We start from the raw sequence: 22,989 nt of genomic DNA, 5'->3' as shown, positions 1-22,989 counted from the left end.
GAGTGGTTCAAGAATCATATTGGTCCCAATAACATGAAAGATTTTTTTTATAACCTAAATTTTAAAACGCACAAATGTTTGATGATGTCACATTCGGGATTTTTTTTTTTCTTCAGGCTGAAACTGGAGTCACATTTTCCTTAGATAATTTAGCAGCAACTGAATTTGGCTGCATTGTGTTATAACCATGTTTGAATTAAAATGCAAACAAATGAATTGTAATTGGCTTAACACTGGATTTGATGGCATTTTGCCATATTACTGGATTGGGATGTTAATGAGGCTCTACCTCATGACCCATCTTTGTTCTCCACGTCCGTCTCAGATCCGAAACACCATCGAGAACAGCTTCGTCGGCTGGGAGTTGGAGGAAGTTCTTCTGCTCGACATGTCTGTGGACGACGGCGATTCAAAGATCCAGAACCAGCTGAAGAAGCTCCAGAGCCCCGTGATTCTTCTCTACTGCACAAAAGAGGAGGCCAACACCATCTTCGAGGTGGCCCACTCCGTAGGGATCACCGGCTACGGTTACACGTGGATCGTCCCTTCGCTGGTCGCTGGAGACACTGATGTAGTGCCTGCTGAGTTTCCCACAGGTAGGCAGAAATAAAATGGCTCCTTTTCTGTGAATTTTATACAATTTTATCCTTTTTATGGATGCAAACAATGAATCCACTTACTACCAATTAATGGTTATTAGATTAAAATTAGTTCCAATTGATTAACTGAGGAAGTTCGCTAAGACCTTTTTTCATTGTTGTAGTTTAGCTGCCATCCAGTAGAGGGCGCCTCTGGTCATTCTGAAACTGAGCCAGTTGATGCTAAAATAAAGATGGTGGGACCTTACCAGAACAGAACAGAGAAACATATTTCACATATATTATTCTTTTAATCTTTTTTCCTGTTTATTCAGTCAGTGTTTAATACAGCTGACCCAAAATAATGTTCAAACGTATGAAAAATGTACCCCTTTATGTGATGGAAAGGCAGTTAGCCCTCCTACTACAAGAGAAAGCTCAGTTTTTTGAGAAAATGTCCGCTTGTCAATTAATCATTAGTTGATGAGAGCGATCATCTTTAGATAGTCAATAACTTGTGCCCCTAACCCTCAATGTTAGCTTTTTACTTTAATTCGAGATCATCACCCTGTATGAGAAGAGTTACGAAGCTTTCCCTCCTCTTGTTCCAGCCTGCATCCGTTCTGCAGCCATAATCTAAATAAATCAAGCTGAGTGAACCACGACCCACTTTTTAGTTGGGGCCCATTAGTTAAGAAAGAGTGGTCTGTTCCATTTTATGACATGATGAAATGAAAAGAAACCAGCTTTCACCAGTAATTGTAAACCGAACTTCACATGCTTCTATGTCCAGTGAAAAGGAGCTGATTTCATCTGCTTACAGTCGTCATTCTCTCCCTTCCGGTCTGCTGAGAACTGATTTCTTCACTGCAGATTTTAAGTTTGGATGTTGGGGACTTTTCCTCAGATAAAAAACAAAAAGAAAATAAAAGAAACAAAGCGACCTTTTGTAATGATAAGTTAGGAGCCTCTTCGTCTTTGTCTCCGCCCACATCGCCGCCGGAGTCGCTCTAACCTTTGAAGGTCAACCCAAGTGACTTCTGAGTTGGGGCGCATTAAGCACTCAACCCGCACGCGCGGTCTGTCAGGCTCACCTGTCAGGCTGCCAAATGTAACACAAGCTGCAGCACTCTGAGGTGGACAGGCTGTTTGAGGAAGGCCAGCTCCCAGCGGGAAGCCGAACCTTTCAGTGTCGGGCCTGGAGCTGCCGTTCCGACCATCAGAACGTCGCTTTATTTCTGTCTGCTCCCCTCGCCGTGACGCAGTCGCGGTGGATGTGCGCACTTGAGGAGCTTGTTGGTGTTTGACTTACAGTGATGATTAAACCACAGCCTGTCCTAAGCAGTTTCAGGGAGATACTTCTTACCTCTACTCCCCTTTTGGACATGTTTGTCAAAAAGGGAGGAAAAATAACGCAGCCCAATGTACTAGCGAAGTGGGCAGACGCCCAGGGCGACTCCACCTCTAGGCCGGCATTAGCTGCCACACTAGTAAACATTTTTGCAGTGAAATCTTTTGCCTATTTCTTGCTTGAAAAGTAATTATTTCACAAATAGTAGAACTTTTTTACAATAGTTGTCAAAATTATTTTGTTTCTTGAAGTATAATAGTATAATTTGTCTTAAAAAAAAGCTACTTTGGATGTTAATTTAAAGTTGTGCAATGAAATTTGTGTCTTGATCAAAATGCAGCTGTGGTACACATAATTATATAAATGTTTGTTAGTCTGCTTCACTTATTTTACTTTTCATTGCATGGTCTGTATTTGTGCCTTGCCATGTGTTTATAGTCTTACTCTTTCTCCCACATTTCTTCAAATTAAATATTAGAAAGAGATTTTGAGTGTATCGGTGACGGTCCATTGTAATCTAAATGATGCATGTTGGCCCGAACAGGCTGGGACCGGCCCAGAGTGTGTCTTCATGTCGGCCTGGGGAGCCAAAACTGTGGGCTCACGCTCCGAATGAGAGTTTGAAGTTTGATCCATCACCGTATTGGTTATTTAAATCACATAATGACTTTCCGCTTGATTTATGCGGCCAAAGAGATAATCGTGTTGTTTGTGTACTGCCTGACTGATTGCTAAGTGGAACTGTGGAGTGGCTGCATACACAAACCTTTTTTTTTTTTTTTCGTCGTTGTTGAAGCTGAATTATCATGGCATAAATCAAATGGGACGTAATGACAAATAGTAGGCAAAATGTCAACCTCTCGTTTTATGCGTGATGAATAAGGTACAGAATGTGCCAGAACACGTTAGCCGAAGCAGGTCCAGATTCTGAACAGCATCAAATGGAGAGGAAAGCGTATACGCTTATGTTTCAGCATATTTCATTCACTGCGAATGAAATATGCTGAAACATAAGTCAGATTGTAGATGGCCCTGCTGCTGCGGGTGCCAGGCAACTGTGTTGATGTTGTTTAAAGTTTACCACATTTTTTCACAGCCACACATATAAATATCTTTCAATGGGGCTTTTAGGCAATAGAAGGAGTGTTTAATTGTGACGTGGCAGAGAAATGATAAATGGTTTTCAATTGCATTTGTATTCACTCCCCACTAGCCGATACTGCAAGTCTTTTTGAGCGGCTTCTCAAAGTGGCAGGACCTCAGAACGAGGAAAAAAAAGTGAAGATTTAATCAGATAAATGTATAAAATCTAATCTTTTAAAGGTAAAATAACTTATTGAGATGTAATTTGCCATGCTCCCCCTTCTGACCGGAGGAACCGTCCGTGCTGTGGAGGAGTTTGCTGCAAAAAACACTAAGACCTGAACTGGATCTGTGTGGATACAATAAAATTTGTTGTATGGTTTGCATTAGAGCAGAAGCAATGTGTGTATTAATTTTTGGATGATGGATCCAAAAAAATCAACAACGACGGAAACGACGACAATGGCCCAAGAACAATGGCCGTTGGTTTTCAGTATCAGGCTAGCTACTATTAGCAATACAAGCTACTCTTCCTTTTGTACTCTTAAACTCTGGCAACATAGTCACTGAGAGTGTGAGAGACTGAGCCAGAAACTAGATGTGTAATAAAACATTTTTAGTTTTTTCACTTAGGTTACATGTAAGGCGGCCATACTGGATTTTGAGTTTTGGTTTGGTGGAATCCTTTGATTTTTCTTTTACCTTTTCCAATTTCCACCCTGAAAATTTGAACTTGTGGGTAAAACTGGAACACGTACAGCAAATAAGCTGCATCATTCAACAAAACATGGCCTGCCAGTGTATAAAATATCTTTTATTTTTCTTGTCTTGTACAACTGCTTCAAAAAGTCCGTAAAGACAGTCGAAACTTTGTATTTACTTTGGTATAGTAACTGTGATAACAGGTTTGAGACCCATTGTGACGAAGACGCTGAAAAACCTGCTGAAGTGGAGAAATGCTCATATCCAGACAAAAACCAATTCTCTTCCAAAAACATTGTCATGAAAAAGATAATAGTTCTCTTCGCCCAGCATACAAATTCTTCTGTAATAAAAGAGGACACATAATATTTGCCCCGTAAATTCATCCAGCAAGCTTTTATCTCTCCTCTCAACTTGAACATTAAAGGAGCCACATGATGCCTTCAGGGGCAGTCAAGCGCACCAACTTCTAAACAAACATGGAGAGAGATGACACTGTGGCGTAGCATGCGACTGATGATTTGTGGTTCAGAGTTCAGCAGAAGGTGTGTGCTGGCTGTGGGGATAATTTGCCTGGTTGGTGTGCTTAATAATTTGCACGGTGTGTGATGAAGTGCTTCCAAACATCGGGGGTAATTCCAGTGATGCCTTCGCTAAGTCGTGCTCTGGGGAACCAGCTCGCTGCTCTCTCAAAATTAGCATTTCCATTTTCTTCATTTTGCTGTATTTCTGTCATTTCTGTAAGGTTTCTGTCTTACTCCAGCCCGCTCCTTGTTCATTCTGTTCACATCACTCCTATGTGCTAGCATCAATTGTCTTCATTATTGGTGTAAATAAGTTATCAAGTTACGAATTCTACTTTTGAAATTTAAACCAATAAATGCAAACCAGACTTTGTAATAAAGTAAAAAAAAAAAAAAAAAAAAAAAAACATTAACAAGGTTTTAGTGTAATCCAGAGACTAGGCCTTTTAGCATTGTTATTGCTAATGGATAGCCAGCTGTCATGTTCGCCTAGTTAATACAAATCATTCATATCTTCTCTGTAAACATGTTATTTTTCCATAAAGTACCAAAAACATCACCACTAGAGTTACATGATTGTATATTTAGCTTTAGTTTCAGTCTGGACAGGTCAGGGAGAAATCTGTGGAGACATTTAGAACATCTCTGTGCTATGAAGACCTGGTGTTGGTCTTCCACATAAAATTTAAACGTAATATATTCATGTTTGTGGTTGTAATGTGACAAAATATGAAAAGTTCAAAGGGTATGAATTATTTTGCAAGTCACTGCACATGCAGGACTCATAGCAATGAACTTGTATAATGAATATAACTTTAATTCTACCCTTGGTACAAAACTTAACACAAAGTAATCTGTTATGAAACTAGCATCCTCAAAAAATCTGGAGAATTTAATTCCTCCGACTGTAGATATGAGAAAACATAGGCTGCGTTTTTGAAGTCACTTCCTGTTTCATGAAGTTCAAAACACACTTCTGCCTTGCTTACACGGCATATTATCTTACCTTTCCCATTTGGAGGCGTTGCTAAATGATTATTAGGAAAGAACAACAAAAAAAACATGACTTGTTAATTAAAGTTAAAGTTAGGCGAAGTTGGAATTACTATAATTATACATCTACATTTTTTTGGAATTGTTATGAATTGTTATTAATGCTGCTAGTTGTAGGAGTTTTGTAACAACAAATATTTTCTTATTTCTTCTTTGAGGGGATTTTTTTCCCCTCACAAAAACATAAATGCATGTGAACTAAAGATTGCATTTTTGAAAATCTGCAATAAAAGATGAATGTTTTTTTTTAGAGTTTACCAGTGAGCATCCAGATTTTAATCAGCAGTCGCTTTTTCTAGCTGGTGAAACATCTCACAGATGTGGCGGCATTGAGCTTATACGTCACCAGTTTACGTGGCAGAGTTATGACGTTTCAACAAGCCCAGAGAGAGAAATGAATCCATATGCATCAGGCAGCGTGTTCCCAAGGTGCAGAGGAACCCACCTCAGAGCACATGTCACTTACAAGCAACACACACATTCCCACCGCTTCCTTCCCTTAACACAGCAGCAGTGACTTTGTGTTTAAAAAAAAGAAGAAAAAAAAAGAAAGAGGAACAAGCGATGGGAGCGAGTGTGAAGAAAGTGTCAAGACTGTGAGATTTTTAGATGTGGTCCTGAAGGGCCGGAGCTGTCAGCGCTAAGGCCCCGTGAGGAGGGCAGGTTGCCAGGCCGCCTGTCTATTTATGCCCGCTGACATGGTAGTGGACTGGCTGACATGTGGTCATACACTGTCAGATCGACGCAGATCAACTGAAAGACACGGGGAAGACGGAGCGATGGATGGCGAGATGAACTGGGGCGACGACCGAAACGGCGACAGAAATCCAGATGATTTCTAACGTACCGAAATGGACGTCAGCAGAAATGTGCATTTTTAATTCAAATGAATTTGAGGTAAAAAATTCGCTCTGTAGTCGCTGGCTTTCTTAAATGGCACTCCACTTTGAGGCAAAATGTTATGAATAGTTGCTAGGAAACTAGAGTAATTCAGTGCACTACAATAAAACAGCTTTGTATTGTGTAAACTCTCCCGGTTGCTGAATTTTGAAATTTTAGATGCACACGGATTAAAAGAACTATTGATTTGGCTGATAAATTTGCACAGTATTCTTTTTTTTTCATGTTTTTATCATATAAAGCACTTTGAACTGCCTTGTTCAAACCTGCTATACAAACAAACATGAACTGATTTTTTTTTTGTTTGCTTGTGTGAATAATCTCATGTCCTAAATGACACGCAAAGATTTAAAGGGTTGTAGCTCTATCCAGTAAGAGGCCATGTTGAGATTAGCTGTGCACCTTTCACTCAACACCAAAGTGGAGCTTGAATGCATATAGCATAAGAAGTACATAAAGGGATTTACAGTGTTGATGACTAGCTTGCTAAGCTACCTGGATTACCTTCTTTCTCTTCTGTCCATTAGCATGGGTCGGCTAGCGCAGAGGGACAGCTACGTGCTTTGGGTAGTGTATGTTGACACATTATAATATCACCCACCTACACCTGTAAGCTACAGCACACAGCTGCAAAACAACAGTGACCTGCCATTTTGCTAGTAATTTAAGCTAACGTGAATATTTACTGAAATAACTGTCTGTTAACCAATTTGTTTTCTGCCCCCAAAGCTTTATTCTGTGCCTCTCCACTTTTAGCTCCCTGTCATCAGACGACACGACTCAAATGAAAAGAAAGAAGCTGTCCTCAACTAAGAATAATTTTCCGCCATTGCTTTGGTGGCTTCTCCAGCACAGCGCCTCTATGTGTCGCACATAGAATAATACCAAAATATTGCGCTTTGGGCTAACGTTAGCATCGGTTGGCTTAAAGCACCTTCCACCTTCTGTCTATATGTCTCCATTACATTTGAAATAAACCCAAAGAAATGTCAAATAATGTTTTAGCTGTAACGCTCCACCTGTGAAAGTAAATCTGTTGGGTCTTACCTTCACACTTGGTCAACAATTCTGAGGACACATTAAGGCAAAATTTTAAAAAGTTTCCGTGTTCAGACATGCTTCCCAAGGAGGAATGAATGAGCTCCTACATGATGCTCCAAACTGGAGACTGACTTGTTGTAAGTCCGGTCTGAGGAGAGTGATTAGATCCAAACGAGGTGAAATCATGACACCAGTTTGTCATTAAAAGAAATCAACAGTTTTGCACAAGGCAACACACACTGCGTCTCATCACTTAATGCTGATGCTTTGTCATTAGTTAATTACATTATGAATGAGAAATATAGATTTTAATCTGTAATGACAGTTGTTTATTAGATGCACGATTGGATGATTTTCAAAGTAAATCAACACTCAATACACTTTAGTCTGTTCTCTTTTTCTTCATTCGTTTCAGATTAATATTGTTCCAAAATAGGATAACGAGCAAAACCGAGGGGCCAGCTGTGACCCCGGCTTCACAGAAAAACACAAAACAATTCCCAGAGCTTCAGACAATTATGTTGGCTGGTTTAAACACTTGGTTACAAGACAATGTAATGAAGAATGAGTTTTCTCAAGGTCACCCTTGGAGATGGGCTTTGAGAAAAATAAACACACCAAAACACATAAATGAAAATACATGTTTGTAAAGATTTAAAAAAAAAAAAAAAAAGACAAGAGAAAAGGCTACAGGCGGAACAAAGTCCTCAGACACAGACAAAGTTTTGGACAGACGGACAAACTCTTTAAGGTGATAGGCTCAGTCTGAGGCCTCCCTGAACCATCAGACCCTGTACCCGTTGTCTTGAATCGTATGAACTCTAACAGAACAGCGTCTCCCTTCCTGCCTCTCTTCTCTATAAGACTGTTGTTTTTTTGTTTTTGTTTTTTTTGGCAGCCACCACAGATTTCTTCTGTCTGTGCTTTTGTCTCAGTTTAATGTTTCAGATAACCAGACAAACAGCTCATTCTCCACTAAAGCTAATAACTGGGTGCAACACCGTTGGCAGCAACAGCTGCCGTCAAGCGTTTGTGATAACGATCAATAAGTCTTTTATGTTGGTGTTGAGGATTGTTAGCTCACTTGTATCTGCAGGTCATGTCGCAGGATCCCAATCCGATTTAGGTCCAGACTTTGGCTTGGCCACACTAAAGACTTATTTTAGTGCTTTTTTTTGGAGTACTTTCCCAAATATATTGGTATATTTGGCTTTTTTTCCCCCCCACAGTCTCTTATTGTTGAATAATAACCACTGACCTTAATTATGGAAAGTGAAACCTGCAGTGTTTTAGATGTTGTATTTTTTTGACTTCCTGGATGAGTCCTGGAAGTTTTCTTGAAGTCAGTCAGGAATCCAGCTTCCCCTGGAAGGTTCACCACTGTTCTCACGTTTTCTCCATTTGTGGATTATGGTACTCGTTTACTTTGTAAATCCCAAAGAATATCAAGACTGACAGATGTCTAAGACTTTGTTTCTCACCTTTTATAGCCACATAGCATCGTTTTATAGCGCAATCAAGTAACCATCATTTGGTATAAGAATGCTAACAATATCAAATATGGCTCAAAAGAAATTTGACGTTGTGATTTGATGCCTTGAAATTGGGCCTTTGTACCTTTAAGAAGCTCCTGCTCTTTCAGACACTCTGCCTTCAGGAAGCATCACAACGTTCCTCCATTATTCCTTTTACAGCCATTTTTAGGAGCGTTAAACTCAGAAGCACAACGCAGAATGAGAAACACATTGTCTCTATTTAGGATAGGAAAACTAGTTATGTCATGTTATGGACTAACCCACTGTTGTAACCTTGTTGTCAATCGTATTGGGTAAAACTGAGTCGGACTTTCATTTCTCTGTGTACAGCAAGGTTGACCTGTCCTCATTCCTTTTATAAATTGCCTGGAGAAGAATCAGCTGACTCATATCTTCCTTAATTAAATGAAAGTGCAGCATTTTATAGCCTGTCGTCAACTGGTTGTTTTATTTAATGATTAATTTGTTCTGCTGGTCTGACAGTAATCACCTCTAGTGATGTCACTCAGGTTAATTTGTGATTTAATAAGAGGGGGCAGAAGGCAGGTTTATTAGGTTATCTTTGAATTTTGACAATATTTGATAAGCTTAACATTTAAATCTGACAAAAGAGAAAAAAGCAAAAGGGCAAATATTTATACTGTCAGTACTCTGAATCTCACCTCGTCGTCGCAGGTCTGCTCTCCGTTTCCTACGACGAGTGGGACTACGGTCTGGAAGCCCGTGTTCGGGACGGTGTGGCGATCATCACCATGGCAACGTCCACCATGATGATGGACCGCGGGCCTCACACCTTGCTGAAATCTGAATGCCACGGAGCGCCGGAAAAGAAGACCCCAATCTCAGGCAACCCCAATGAAGTCCTCAGGTAAGACGGAGGACGCAGCAAACCGTATTTAGACTTTCCTTTAAATTAACACAGATTAATATGACATTGATTAATTAAAGGGAAAATGCCACATTCAGCTGCTTCATAAAAGGACACATTCAGGTGATTCAGCGTCTCAGTCAGCTGTAGATCAGCATATTAGCAAAAGAACACAGATGCTGGTCCACACTCAAATCCCACACCTTCCCTACACAGAGATCAGATCCCTTGTTGAAACGTGCGCCCGCCCCTTCAGCCGCCCGTTTCAGCAGCAGCAGGCCCCTTGAACCGGTCTCGGCGCGTGTGTCCGGCCGCGCCGCGCTCCGCCTAATTGGTCCCAGTGGCGTTTCAGTCGGCGAACGCCGTCCCCTGTGGCGGTGTGCTCTGGAGCACAGCGCCGGAGAGAGTGCTTTCAGGAGCAGTCTCACCTCCCTGCCGCTGTCCATGTCGGCTCGCTCACAGTGTGGGGGTTTAATGCTGAGGAACAGGCTGTCAGGACGGAGCAGGTGTGTCTGTCTGTGCAGCAGGAGTAGTGCCGTCTGAGGCGTGTTTACTGAAGAGGCTGTCAGGGATTCAGTGAGGACACGGCTCGGGTTGCTGTTGTGACAAAATCGGCTTCCTGCTCATGTCTTCTAACAATGCTGCTTTGAAATGGAGCTGAAGGGACACACTCAAACACACACTCAAACACACGCACAAACACACGCACACACACACGTGCACACACCCACACACACACACACACGCACACTATAAAAGAATTGTAGACCCCTGTGCCTTGTCCATTTTCACTTTTAGATAATCCTTATGAAAAATACCTGAATTTTGGCAGAATAACATAAAGCAGTGCATAATATGAAGTGGGAGAAAAATAATGCATGCTTTCTGACAAGTTTTTAGAAAGAGATCTGACAAGAGTTCAGTTCATATACAATGCTTAGAAACAGTTTTTGCTGCAAATGTTTGGGGGTAAGCCTCTACCAACAAACCTTGTTCTACTTAGAGAATGGATGGTGACGTTTGGCACTTTTCCTCAATCGAATTTAATCCGGACATTGACCTGGCCATTCCTTTAAATGGCTTTAATCTAAACTATTTAATTTTAGATCTGGCTTTATGGTTAGGCTTGTTGCCATCAGTCTGTATAGCTAGCACTGCAAGCTAGTAGCTAGTAGCTGTATAGCTAGCAGATATAAGGTTTATTTTCATGTTCAGATGACTTCTGAAGTATTTTTTCCTGTTAATTTTAATTCAGGCGTATGGATATTGGCTTGAACAGAAATAAGCTCCTTTTAAAGTATGATCATATTGGTTGTAATGTTACAAAGTAAAAAGATTTGCTTAAAAGGCTTATGAACACTTTGTATACATTTTCTGCCATCCTGGTGTTAGCTGCTCACCAGAAGCTTAAGTTAATACAAAAACACCACTTTTTTTCTTCTTTCTATTTAAAATCACACTCTAACATCCCACTTTGGCATCAGCAGAGACACACGCTCAGCTCACCTCTGTGGCTGACTGCATGTGAACCCCAGCCGCCCTCACCAAGGCCTCGGAGCTCAGCCGAGGCCTTGGTGTTATCTTGGTGTTACAGTTATCTTTCTCTATAATGTGGTTCACCTTTCGCGGTTTCGCTGCTTCGCGGATTTTTTTGTGCAGTTTTTTTTCACAGTGCATTGTGTTCTGGGTTCTTATTGGCTAAACAGTCTGCGAGCTCCTTCTCTACCTGCATGCCAATGACGTTACGGTATTTAAATATAAGTAATACAGATTGGCCATTCAGGAGATGAAACCTGAAAACTTTGAATGCCTGCTGGAAAACACTGTGGCCAGAGGCAGCGCAAAACCCGACGAGACCCATCGCTCTGCCGCAGATACAGCTGTGAATCTCACGGGCAGGTTGGAGGAGACGCTTTAATGACATGATTGATGAACATGCACATCCGCTGACCTGAAAACAGGTTTTGTTCTTTGGTTTCAATGTAGAGTATTTAATTATGCTGTATAATAATTGTAAAACGTAAAGGTAACTCTACTTTGCGGATTTCACTTATCGCGGGTTATTTTCATAATGCAGCCCCTAAGAAAAACGAGGGATCACTGTACTCCTGTGATATCACTTCAGCTCTGGTCTGCGCTTTACTCCTTTCTGAGGCTTTTGCTCTTGTTTCTTTACTCCTTACTGCTTTGAACCAGCAGTGGAGTTCATGGCAGCTGCTGCTGCCCCCGGAATATTATCCCCCTACCCTGTTTGTGTGTGTCTGAACTGCTTTGTTCAACTCTCCTGCGCCGCTCCCTGCTCTGTTGAACCTTATCCTAACCCCGTTGCTGTTTGCCTTTGTCCGGCTCGCTCCCACCGTCTTCTCTTTTCTTCTTCTCTGGTCCCTTTTTTTCCCCCCACGTCTGTTTTCATCTGTTCTGCTTTCTTCGCTCACCTCTGTGGATTGGTGCTCACACCTCCTGTCCTCTCCTCCCTCCTCCTGGTGATTTTCCTCTCATCTGCACTGCTCTGCTCCTCCCCGGCCATTGTCTGCACTTCAGACCTGCAGTTTTATAATCAACTTAGCTGTGTAGCTGATTAGATCAGTTGCGAGTGCTGCTGAGATCCTTCACCCCTCGCTGCCTTAACTAAATTTGTTTGGTGATAACCTTTGTCTTCAAGTGTTCAATCAGGAGATTAGCAATTGGCTAAGAGTTTATCTGCTCTGAACTGAATGAAGCGCTCAGTTGGCTGGAAGGATGCTCCACTTCCTGGACAGTTCACAGCTGAGTCCGTTTTGTTTGGCTAGGAAGACGTCTTGTTCGTTTGAGGAGGTGTGAATTGAACAAAAAAGTGAACTGTGGTCCACCAAAGTTCACTTTCAGTTCGGTTCAGTGTATATGTGAACATCGAGCGGATCGGAGAACGCCCCAAAAGCAGGAAGTGGACTATAATGCAAGGCATTCTGGGTGAATTCAACCAAAACAAACATGTGAGTCTAGCTCTAGCGGGAGAAATGGCTCCCGGTCTTTTACCAGAGACAAAAAAGAAATCCTACAGCTGAATAAATCTGACATACTCAGTGTCTTCTTCAGAGGTTTTTGAGTTGTTTCCTTCTGTAGTTCTTGGTGCAGCCAGTTTTGGTCCCCGATCCAACAGAGTCTACTGGACTACCTGGTGTGAAAACAGCCTTAGAGAATCAGAACAACAGATGAGGAGAGAGTGACTAGATATGCAGGGTATTTGTGAAAAATATGCAACACATTTCTCACATTTCTGTCAATGTTGCTTTAGTTCTTCATTACAATGCCATAGATGTCACTGGTGATTAAATAGTTCCCTTACATTTATTTTTAGGAATTTCAAACCTCATGAACTGTCAGTTATTTTACTCTAACAGCTTAAAGTCCTTTTATTTAGATGTTGAAGAAAGTCTAAAGCCACATGGAGGGTAGAGTAACTGAGCTACATTTCTCCTGTCATGTTGGTGCTGGGCACTGCTAGTCGGCTGGATGAAACAAGACCCCTACACTTTAACATTTAGCTGGTGCTTCTCTTCTAGCTGAACTATAGAACCATGTTGCCATTAGGCAACAAACCCTTTTTTCAGTCACATCTCCACAGTGCGTCCCTATGAATGATGAAATACTTTAAAAAACAAGGAAAGACCATAAGAAAACAATGACAGCCTTTTCATTTTTCACATGACTTTTTGAAGCTCCTTTCTTTTGCGATTTATTTTTAGTAAAGGGAAAAGCGTACTAACTAAACCACTCTGAAAACATTACACCACGACACAAAATCTTTGTTTTTTTTTTGAGTTAATCCTATTTATTTGATCATGAAAAGCACAAATTTTACAGTTATTCATTACTTTGTGTTGGTCTATCACATAACATCCAAATATAATAAATTAAAGTGGGACAAAATGCTAAAAAAAACAGAAAAACAAACAGGGTGCTGTGAATATTTTTGTTTTCACACTTTTATTGCTAAACGCTCCAGCTTAGCAATAAAAGGACACCTTTAAAAACACATGGACGTCTCTTTCTAATGGTGCTATGAATTTTCCACACTCATTAGTTACTCATCTTAGAAAGACACGGTTGTTGGATATCTCCAGTTTGGAGAAGATCTTAAGCCCTCCTGTTTGATTGAAACCTCTAAATTAAAACGAACCGTCTGTTTGACCTGGTTCTGGCTCTACAGCTAATATGCAGCTTACATTGTGGAGAAGAATTCATATCGAAAGTCACATTTAATGACTTCCCTGATGAAGGATGCGTAAAAAGACCTAAATGTGTATGAATCTCTTGCTGCAGCACCATAATCTCACACAGATTTTTTTTTATTCTAGAAAGGCTGAAATCCATAAAGCAGAGAGTGACGAAGGTTTGAACTTTAGCTCGGTATTTTGATTATGACGTGGTTCTGGTTTTGTCACATTTGGTATTCTGTATTTAGTTTGTAGACTCAGTTATGTTCTTTTAATGTTTCATATTTCTAGATTCTGTTTGTGTTGTGGCCTGTGGTCACCGATTCTCCATTCACACAAAGTATGAAGAAGAGTTTGGCAAACTCTACACTCATTCAGCCTGTAGATGCTGGTGGTTGCTATGGAGACTTCTTCTCCAACTGGGAGCTCTGGAGATGTGTTTGTAATATTTTCTTCATTATCATCATGCAGATCTTTTGTGGTGACAGAATAAATAGTGATTTCCACTCAGATTTGTGTCCATCGTCCAATAGAAACGGGAATCTGTGTCACTTCATATTTAAACCCCATGGAAACATAAATAAGTAAAGAATAATTCAAAGACGACAGAGTAATAAGGCGAGATCAAAGAAAAGAAATTCCAACACCAGATTGATACATAAAAAAATGTCAACATTAATTTGTATATGTAGAAAAGTAAGTTGAATATTTTATAATACTTCAAGCTAATTTTTCATGATTAGAGTAAATGTACAATATTAAATATCTGATATTCTCTGACATTGTCAAGTCAGACATTTGTAAAATAAATATAAAAATAAATAGAATTAAAAAAATAAAACAAAAAAGTATTTGAGAATATTACAAAGTCAGACATTTTTGAAAACAGAGCCGGAGGTCCTCTAAGGTTTTAGTGGTAGATGTAGCAGATATGCATCCGGATATTTTCCAGAGACTAACTGGAACATCCTGGTTCTTTTCCTGGTTGCAGACGCCATGCAGCCATGTTGGAGCTTCTTATTCACTCTCTGGTGTGTATTTGGTAACACCTTTTCCCGTTAAAGGCCTTCCTGGTGAGATGTCGTTCTGATAGAATGAAAGAGCCCAGATGTGCCGCTGACACTTTCATCTCCTAAATTTACAACTATAGTCCTAATGTAGAGGACTTGAGCATTTTTTGACACTAATGTCTAATTTTATAATTAGTTTTTCATGTATTTTTTGACTTCACATTGTCAAAGAACATCTAAGTTAATATCAGAAATTTATGCCTTTAATGGTGAAAAATTATCAGGTTGTCCAGATTTTTTTTCTTGTAAATATATTAAATAAATGTTTTTTGACAGAAATTTACTCCTTTTTAGCTTTTATATCTACTTACTTCAGTGTTTCAGTGACTATGCTGCAGCAATAAGAGCTACATTTATTTGAAGCCTTTTCATAACAAGCTCAAGTCACGAATTAACATCTTGCATGGCTTTATAGTCCGTTTCCCATTTGGATTATGCATCATTTTTATCGCAACATTGTTGACTGAATATGTTCATTGAGTTATCAATGCTCCATATTTGTAAACCTCACCCGGTGTGAGTTTCCGTCTTACGCTGAACGATCTGCCAAGTGGCTTTTGTCATCTGGTCGACTTACACCGATGGCACGCTCTCTGCCTCGCTCAGCGTTTACGAGAGAAGGACACATGGCTGCACTAAGTAAATGAAGTCCTTCGTAGCCAGCGCCGTGACATTCCAGCTAACGCCACAGCACCCGCCTGACAAGAGAAGATAGCAGCAAAGAAGAAGAGAAACAAAGGCGAAAGCTCGCGGAGTCAGAAAAAGATGGTGGTGGAAATCACTTGTGAGCAATACACAACAGCAGCGAGAATCATGAGTTTAACAACGGCGGCCCTGACCTTGCCAGGCGTGGACAGGTTCCAGATGAGCTCGGAGTTGGAAAGGTGTCAAGTGCTTTTAAGCTCTGTGGACGGGTTTGAACTCGCGTGGCCCCCAGTAAGCTTTCAGCGGAGCATCTGTGTGTGTGTGTTTGTGGGTGCAGAGCGCTCTGAGGCAGCATGTTGACCCGGTGGAGCAGAGGGATGAGGGGATGAGTGTGTGCCTCTGTTTCCTCAGATGTCTTTCTGTGCGTTTGTTTGTCTTGGCTTTTTTTCCCCCCATGTCTGAGTCTGGATCAGAACATTTGGCTGTGTTTTTATGGAGCAGACCAGAGGGAGGAGTTTGAAAGGTGGCATTTCTTTTTTTGGGGGGGATGAGGAGAATGATTGGAACTAGGTCAAGAAAACTAGTTTTTGTTTTGTTGTCTTCTTTTCCCCCTGTCGTCCATCCTCATGTCTTTTTTATCTGAACTTTAATATTTAAACCTGTCTGTCCCTAAATGTCCTTCACTCAGTCATTTCCTCTATGTAGACATGTTAAAAAGTCGAACACTTCTTCTCCTTTGTAATTTCTCATGTAATCGTCAACAGTTTTACCTACTGTACAGCTGGCAGCTGGCTCTCAGTCCTGTTGTGCAATCCATTCATGAATAATGAAACCCTTGCTCATCAATAGGTGTGGACTGTCAGACCCTCTTCAAACCTGCGTCTTCCTGGTTCGACACGTGTCCTGATTAAATCATGGGTGAACGTGTTATTTTTTTAAAATCCCGGCTATTATTTAGTTTTACTCACCTAAAAATCTGAAATTTTTTACCAACTGAATTTTACAAACTACTTTTTTGAGCATGGATGGAGGGCTTCAGACATGGACACATGACTCCATGTAATAACCCTATTAGTTTGCTACTTGCAATGATACTTAAAATAGTATTGCTAGTGTTTGTAAAGCAGCCAATGCAGGAATGGCATTCATTCCCCTTGGCACTGATTGGCTGAACCCCGAAGAGCGGAGATAAGGAAAACTACAGCTCAGGAGAGCCCAAACTTTTTGAGACCAAGATCTACTTTTTCTCTCAGCAGCTGGCTGAGATCCACCACATGACACGAAGATATAGAAATTGTAAATGAAACTATTTTGTATGTGAATATACATTAGTTATAGCAGACATATTAAAGTGATAGAAAACCTAATGCGGTTTCTTCCAATTAATTTAATCTTACATAATTATCGCGGTACTAGAAAATTGTTTAAATACTTTACAAAATATATTTGTCCTGTTTGATATTTGTTGTGAATGGCGTATACCTTCAAAAGAACAACTTTATTAGACGGCTGGGGTGGTTCTGTGTAAGAACAAGAGCAAAGCCACTGTGAACGTTTTTTCAGCTGTTCTGAAAGGAATAACGGACCTGGACGAAGAGGTTAACGATTCGGAACAGACCGTTGGTTCAGACATCCCAGATGCAGAGGACAGAAGCCGCACAACCCACATATATCAGTGACGTGCGGTCAGGGGAGGCCATCATGGAAAAATAATATATAATAATAAAACCATTTATATTGCTATTTTCACCCTGTGGTTTGTACTATAAAGTATCTATTTTTTACTTAGCTTAACCAATTCTGATGATTTTTTCTTCAAAATCGCTGGATTTTCGCATTTTCCCATTCAAATGCTCAGAAGCGAAGCCGGTGAGGCAGCAGCGAGCTGAGCCTCACCTGGGATTGTGCAAACTCTCACTAACTGCGCTGTCTGCCATTCTATGGGAGCATGCTCCTCCTGTCTGTACGCCAGCGATAAAATGGTTAAAAAACATTTAATATATGGACTGATTTTCCATAATTTCGCTTATGTACATAATGTACAGTGTTTTTTGTCACCAACTGTGTGTGTATCGTGTTTTGTGTGAGGAGGAGCGATCAGAAACGGCAGAGAACAGACTCCAGGGGAGGCAGGCCGTTCTCCTGCCTCATGACAGGGGGCGCTCATGATCCCAGATATTGTGACTGCACAACTGCAGAGTAAGACACAATGAGTTAGCCATGGATCTAGCCACACAGTAAATAAGCAAAGTACAGCAATATATTTGTTTTCTCATCTCTTCCGAGTAAAACATGAAAGACTACATTTCTACAGTTAAACAGTTTTCTAAAGTGGATTTTCAATTGAAGCAGGAGATAATAACTAAAGGAAGACCAACACCGGAGCTGAACGTTTTGCTTCGAGACAGTTTGATGATTCTCAAACGGAGTAGAAAAGACATGCCGAGGATAGACCTGACTTTGGATGAATGGATATTTTTGTGCAGAATTAGCGGTGCATGGATTTCATTGATACATAAAGGTAAGACAGCAATAAGATGTCTTTTTAATGAAATGTGCGTTTTTTGGCTGCAGTTTGTATGTCTAAATAATTCATTAAAGTAGAAGCGGTAGCTAATCTACCACAGCAATTATTTATTAATTAAACATTAAGCCTAAAACGTACTACAACAACAGACCGAATGTTCTGTGTGTAAAATTCTTGAATGTTTTTTGGTGTTAAATCCTAAAACATGAAGCGACATTGTTGTCAGTTGCTATGGCAACGAATCTGCGTAGCTTAACGAATACAGATAACTTTGCTGTGGATCATAGCACGAAAACAATACTTACATTTCTAAGTTTTACTGAGTTAACGCGGCTATGGATGACATGTAAAAGATTAGTCTTTTTGCCCTCCAACGTTGTATGCTTGCGCGAAATTTCCGTACCTCCAATAACATGTATGGTGTCTAAGTCATAAGTCAGTGCCTCACCAGCAATGAACCTCACCGCACGTCACTGATATATATATATATACATATATATATATATATATATATATATATATATATATATATACATATATATATATATACATATATATATATACATATATATATGTATATATATATATATGTATACATATATATATATATATATATATATATATATATATATATATATATATATATATATATATATATACATATATATATATATATATATATAGCTGACTGTATAGCTCAGTGGGTAAGACACCAGTATACCACCTGGGAGACCGGGGTTCGAATCCAGGTTGGGGCAAGTTACAACAGTGCAATTGAGCTATGCAGTGTGGGTCCCTAGGCAAGACCCTTGGAGCTATATAGCCTACCTCATACAATGAGAGACACTGATAAGCATGACATGCCGGCTCAGACGTCGCCCGGCCAAACAAGGTCTGCGTCAGGTGCTGGGGAACCAGAGCACCTTGATGAAAAATGGGCTACTGGAACAAGACGGAAATGGGCGAGAGACGAAAACATGGATCTGTTGGAATGCTACTACTCAAGTAACCCTAGTCAGAGGGGTTACATGCAAAGACTGAGGGTGGAATGGTTACTTCGACACCCACAGTCTACAATGACTGCCAAACAACTAGTAGCTCAGTGCTCCAACATCCGCAAACGGCAACTGCTATCACAACTTGAGATTGACGAGGTACAACACAAATGCTACGGCATAAGGGAGGAGCCCAAAGGTAAGGTCAGGGGGGAGTTAACTACTCCCCACCCCGAGACTGGGTATGCAGCCCCAGTAATGAACGAACTATCAAAGCTGAACGAGACAGCAACTGACCTGAGAGAGAGAATCGTGGCCCGAATGAACACCAGGCAACCCCGACGCCAATTACAACGGCTGAGTGAAGTACCATCAGAAAGTCTCATTGAAGATGTGAATGCAGCATTGAGAACAATCCCTACCAACACCATAACAGAAACCAATGAGCTGATATACAACTCAGCATCAGTGATCCTTGAAATGCTCGGCTATAAGAGCAACCATGAGACCCAATATCCATCATGGAAAAGACGGTACACAAGAGAGAATGAAGCCAGGAGGATCAACCGGCTCTTCTCCACCCAACCAGCTAAAGTGTACTCTCAATGGCAGGGTACTAACAACAGAGCAGACCCACCAAGGCTGGAGACTGAACAATACTGGAAAGGCATATGGGAAAGGGAGGCGTCCCACAACAGCAAGGCACAGTGGCTAACATGCCACAGCAACCTCCCTGAACAAGCCCCGGTAACCATCACTGTGGCAGATGTCCAAGAAAGAGTCTCGGGTATGAAAAACTGGACAGCACCAGGGCCTGACATGATCCATGCCTACATGGAAGCTCATGTCAGGCATCATAGCGGCTAAGATAAGCGGACACATGGATAAATACATGAGCACGGCACAGAAGGGCATCGGCATAAATAGTAGAGGAGCCAAACACCAACTCCTTGTAGACCACACAGTCGCCCGAGACTGCAAAACCCGACACACCAACCTGTGCACCGCTTGGATTGATTACAAGAAAGCCTATGACTCAATGCCACACACCTGGATCATTGAATGCTTAGAGATGTACAACATCAATAGGACTCTAAGAGCCTTCATTGCAAACTCGATGGGGCTGTGGAAAACCACCCTTGAAGCCAACTGCAAACCACTTGCACAAGTGTCCATCAAATGTGGCATATACCAAGGAGATGCTCTGTCCCCACTGCTGTTCTGCATAGGCCTGAACCCCCTCAGCCAAATCATCAACAAGACTGGCTACGGATACCGACTTAAGAATGGGGCCACAATCAGTCACCTCCTCTACATGGATGACATCAAGCTGTACGCCAAGAGCGAGCGAGACATCGACTCACTGATCCACACCACCAGGATCTACAGCACTGACATTGGGATGTCATTCGGACTAGAGAAGTGTGGCCGGATGGTTACAAAGAGAGGGAAGGTCGTCCGCACAGAAGGGGTCTCACTCCCAGAAGGAACGATAGCAGACATAGAGCACAGCTACAAGTACCTGGGAATACCACAAGCAAATGGCAACCTCGATGAGGTCACAAGGAAAGGAGCCACAGCCAAATACCTCCAACGAATAAGGCAAGTCCTGAGAAGCCAGCTCAATGGCAAGAACAAGATCAGATACCCTGCTGGAATAATTAGCTGGCCAATGGAAGAGATGAAGGCCACGGATGTTAAGACTCGGAAGCTACTAACCATGCATGGAGGGTTCCACCCCAAATCCAGCACCCTGAGACTGTACACGAGCCGTAAGGAAGGAGGCAGAGGACTAGTGAGTGTGAGAGCCACTGTCCAGGATGAAACATCTAAGATCCATAAATACATCAAGGACAAAGCCTCAACGGACGATGTGCTCAGCGAATGTCTCAGGCAATGGGGAACAGAGGACGAGGTGCTGGAGGAACCATCATGGGAAGACAAGCCCCTACATGGGATGTACCACCGACAAATAACTGAAGTGGCTGATATCAGGAAATCCTACCAATGGCTGGAGAAAGCTGGACTCAAGGACAGCACGGAGGACCTCATCCTGGCCGCCCAGGAACAGGCCCTAAACACCAGAGTAATAGAAGCTCAGATCTACCACACCAGACAAGACCCAAGGTGTAGGTTGTGCAAGGAGGCCTCTGAGACAGTCCAGCACATAACAGCAGGGTGCAAGATGCTGGCAGGGAAAGCGTACATGGAACGACATAACCAAGTGGCGGGCATAGTGTACAGGAACATCTGTGCAGAATATGGACTGGAAGCCCCGAGGTCAAAATGGGGGACACCCCCAAAGGTGGTGGAGAATGACCGAGCTAAGATCCTGTGGGACTTCCAGATCCAGACAGACAAGATGGTAATGGCGAACCAACCGGACATTGTGGTGGTGGATAAAGAACAGAGGAAAGCCGTTGTGGTGGATGTAGCAATAGCAAGTGACCACAACATCAGGAAAAAGGAGCATGAGAAACTGGAGAAATACCAGGGCCTCAGAGAGGAACTGGAGAAGGCCTGGAAGGTGAAGACCACAGTGGTGCCTGTGGTCATCGGGGCCCTCGGGGCAGTCACCCCCAAACTGGAGCAGTGGCTCAAACAGATCCCAGGAACAACATCAGACATCTCAGTCCAGAAATGTGCAGTTCTAGGCACAGCCAAGATACTGCGCAGAACCCTCAAGCTCCCAGGCCTCTGGTAGAGGACCCGAGCTCAGAGGATGAAAGAGACCACCCACGGAGGGTGAGAGGGGAATTTTTTTTTTTTTTATATACATACATACAGTCAGCTATATATAGCTGACTGTATAGCTCAGTGGGTAAGACACCAGTCTACCACCCGGGAGGCCGGGGTTCGAATCCGGGCTGGGGCAAGTTACAACAGTGCAATTGAGCTATGCAGTGTGGGTCCTTAGGCAAGACCCTTGGAGCTATATAGCCTACCTCATACCATGACAGACATTGATAAGCACGACATGCCGGCTCAGACGTCGCCCGGCCAAACAAGGTCTGCGTCAGGTGCTGGGGAACCAGAGCACCTTGATGAAAAATGGGCTACTAACGTAGCCCATTTATATTATTTTTATATATATATATGGTTCGAATCCAGGCTGGGGCAAGTTACAACAGGCCACACATGACATCAAGCTGTACGCCAAGAGCGAGCGAGACATCGACTCACTGATCCACACCACCAGGATCTACAGCACTGACATTGGGATGTCATTCGGACTAGAGAAGTGTGGCCGGATGGTTACAAAGAGAGGGAAGGTCGTCCGCACAGAAGGGGTCTCACTCCCAGAAGAAACAATAGCAGACATAGAGCACAGTTACAAGTACCTGGGAATACCACAAGCAAATGGCAACCTCGATGAGGTCACAAGGAAAGGAGCCACAGCCTACGGCTACGGATGTTAAGACTCGGAAGCTACTAACCATGCATGGAGGGTTCCACCCCAAATCCAGCACCCTGAGACTGTACACGAGCCGTAAGGAAGGAGGCAGAGGACTAGTGAGTGTGAGAGCCACTGTCCAGGATGAGACATCCAAGATCCATAAATACATCAAGGACAAAGCCTCAACGGACGATGTGCTCAATGAATGTCTCAGGCAATGGGGAACAGAGGACAAGGTGCTGGAGGAACCATCATGGGAGGACAAGCCCCTACATGGGATGTACCACCGACAAATAACTGAAGTGGCTGATATCAGGAAATCCTACCAATGGCTGGAGAAAGCTGGACTCAAGGACAGCACGGAGGCCCTCATCCTGGCCGCCCAGGAACAGGCCCTAAACACCAGAGCAATAGAAGCTCAGATCTACCACACCTGACAAGACCCAAGGTGTAGGTTGTGCAAGGAGGCCTCTGAGACTGTCCAGCACATAACAGCAGGGTGCAAGATGCTGGCAGGGAAAGCG

At 42.1% G+C, this 22,989-nt stretch overlaps 1 protein-coding gene across 1 annotated transcript in view; it reads left to right on the top strand.

Annotated features, from left to right (window-relative positions):
* The window catches only part of grin2ba (glutamate receptor, ionotropic, N-methyl D-aspartate 2B, genome duplicate a), a 124,491-nt gene that overhangs the window by 50,284 nt on the left and 51,218 nt on the right, over positions 1-22,989 (top strand). Inside the window, exons 3-4 of the mRNA XM_088008152.1 lie at positions 326-596; positions 9,443-9,635. Coding sequence (XP_087864278.1) covers positions 326-596; positions 9,443-9,635 — 464 coding nt within the window. The remainder of the gene's footprint in view (positions 1-325; positions 597-9,442; positions 9,636-22,989) is intronic.

The sequence above is a fragment of the Poecilia mexicana genome, unplaced genomic scaffold (assembly GCF_051168715.1).
Source record: "Poecilia mexicana isolate PSO_F unplaced genomic scaffold, ASM5116871v1 scaffold_8, whole genome shotgun sequence".
In the NCBI taxonomy this organism is placed as follows: Eukaryota; Metazoa; Chordata; class Actinopteri; order Cyprinodontiformes; family Poeciliidae; genus Poecilia; species Poecilia mexicana.
Note: the sequence above shows the minus strand (reverse complement) of the source record. Positions and strands in the feature narration are given on the sequence as shown.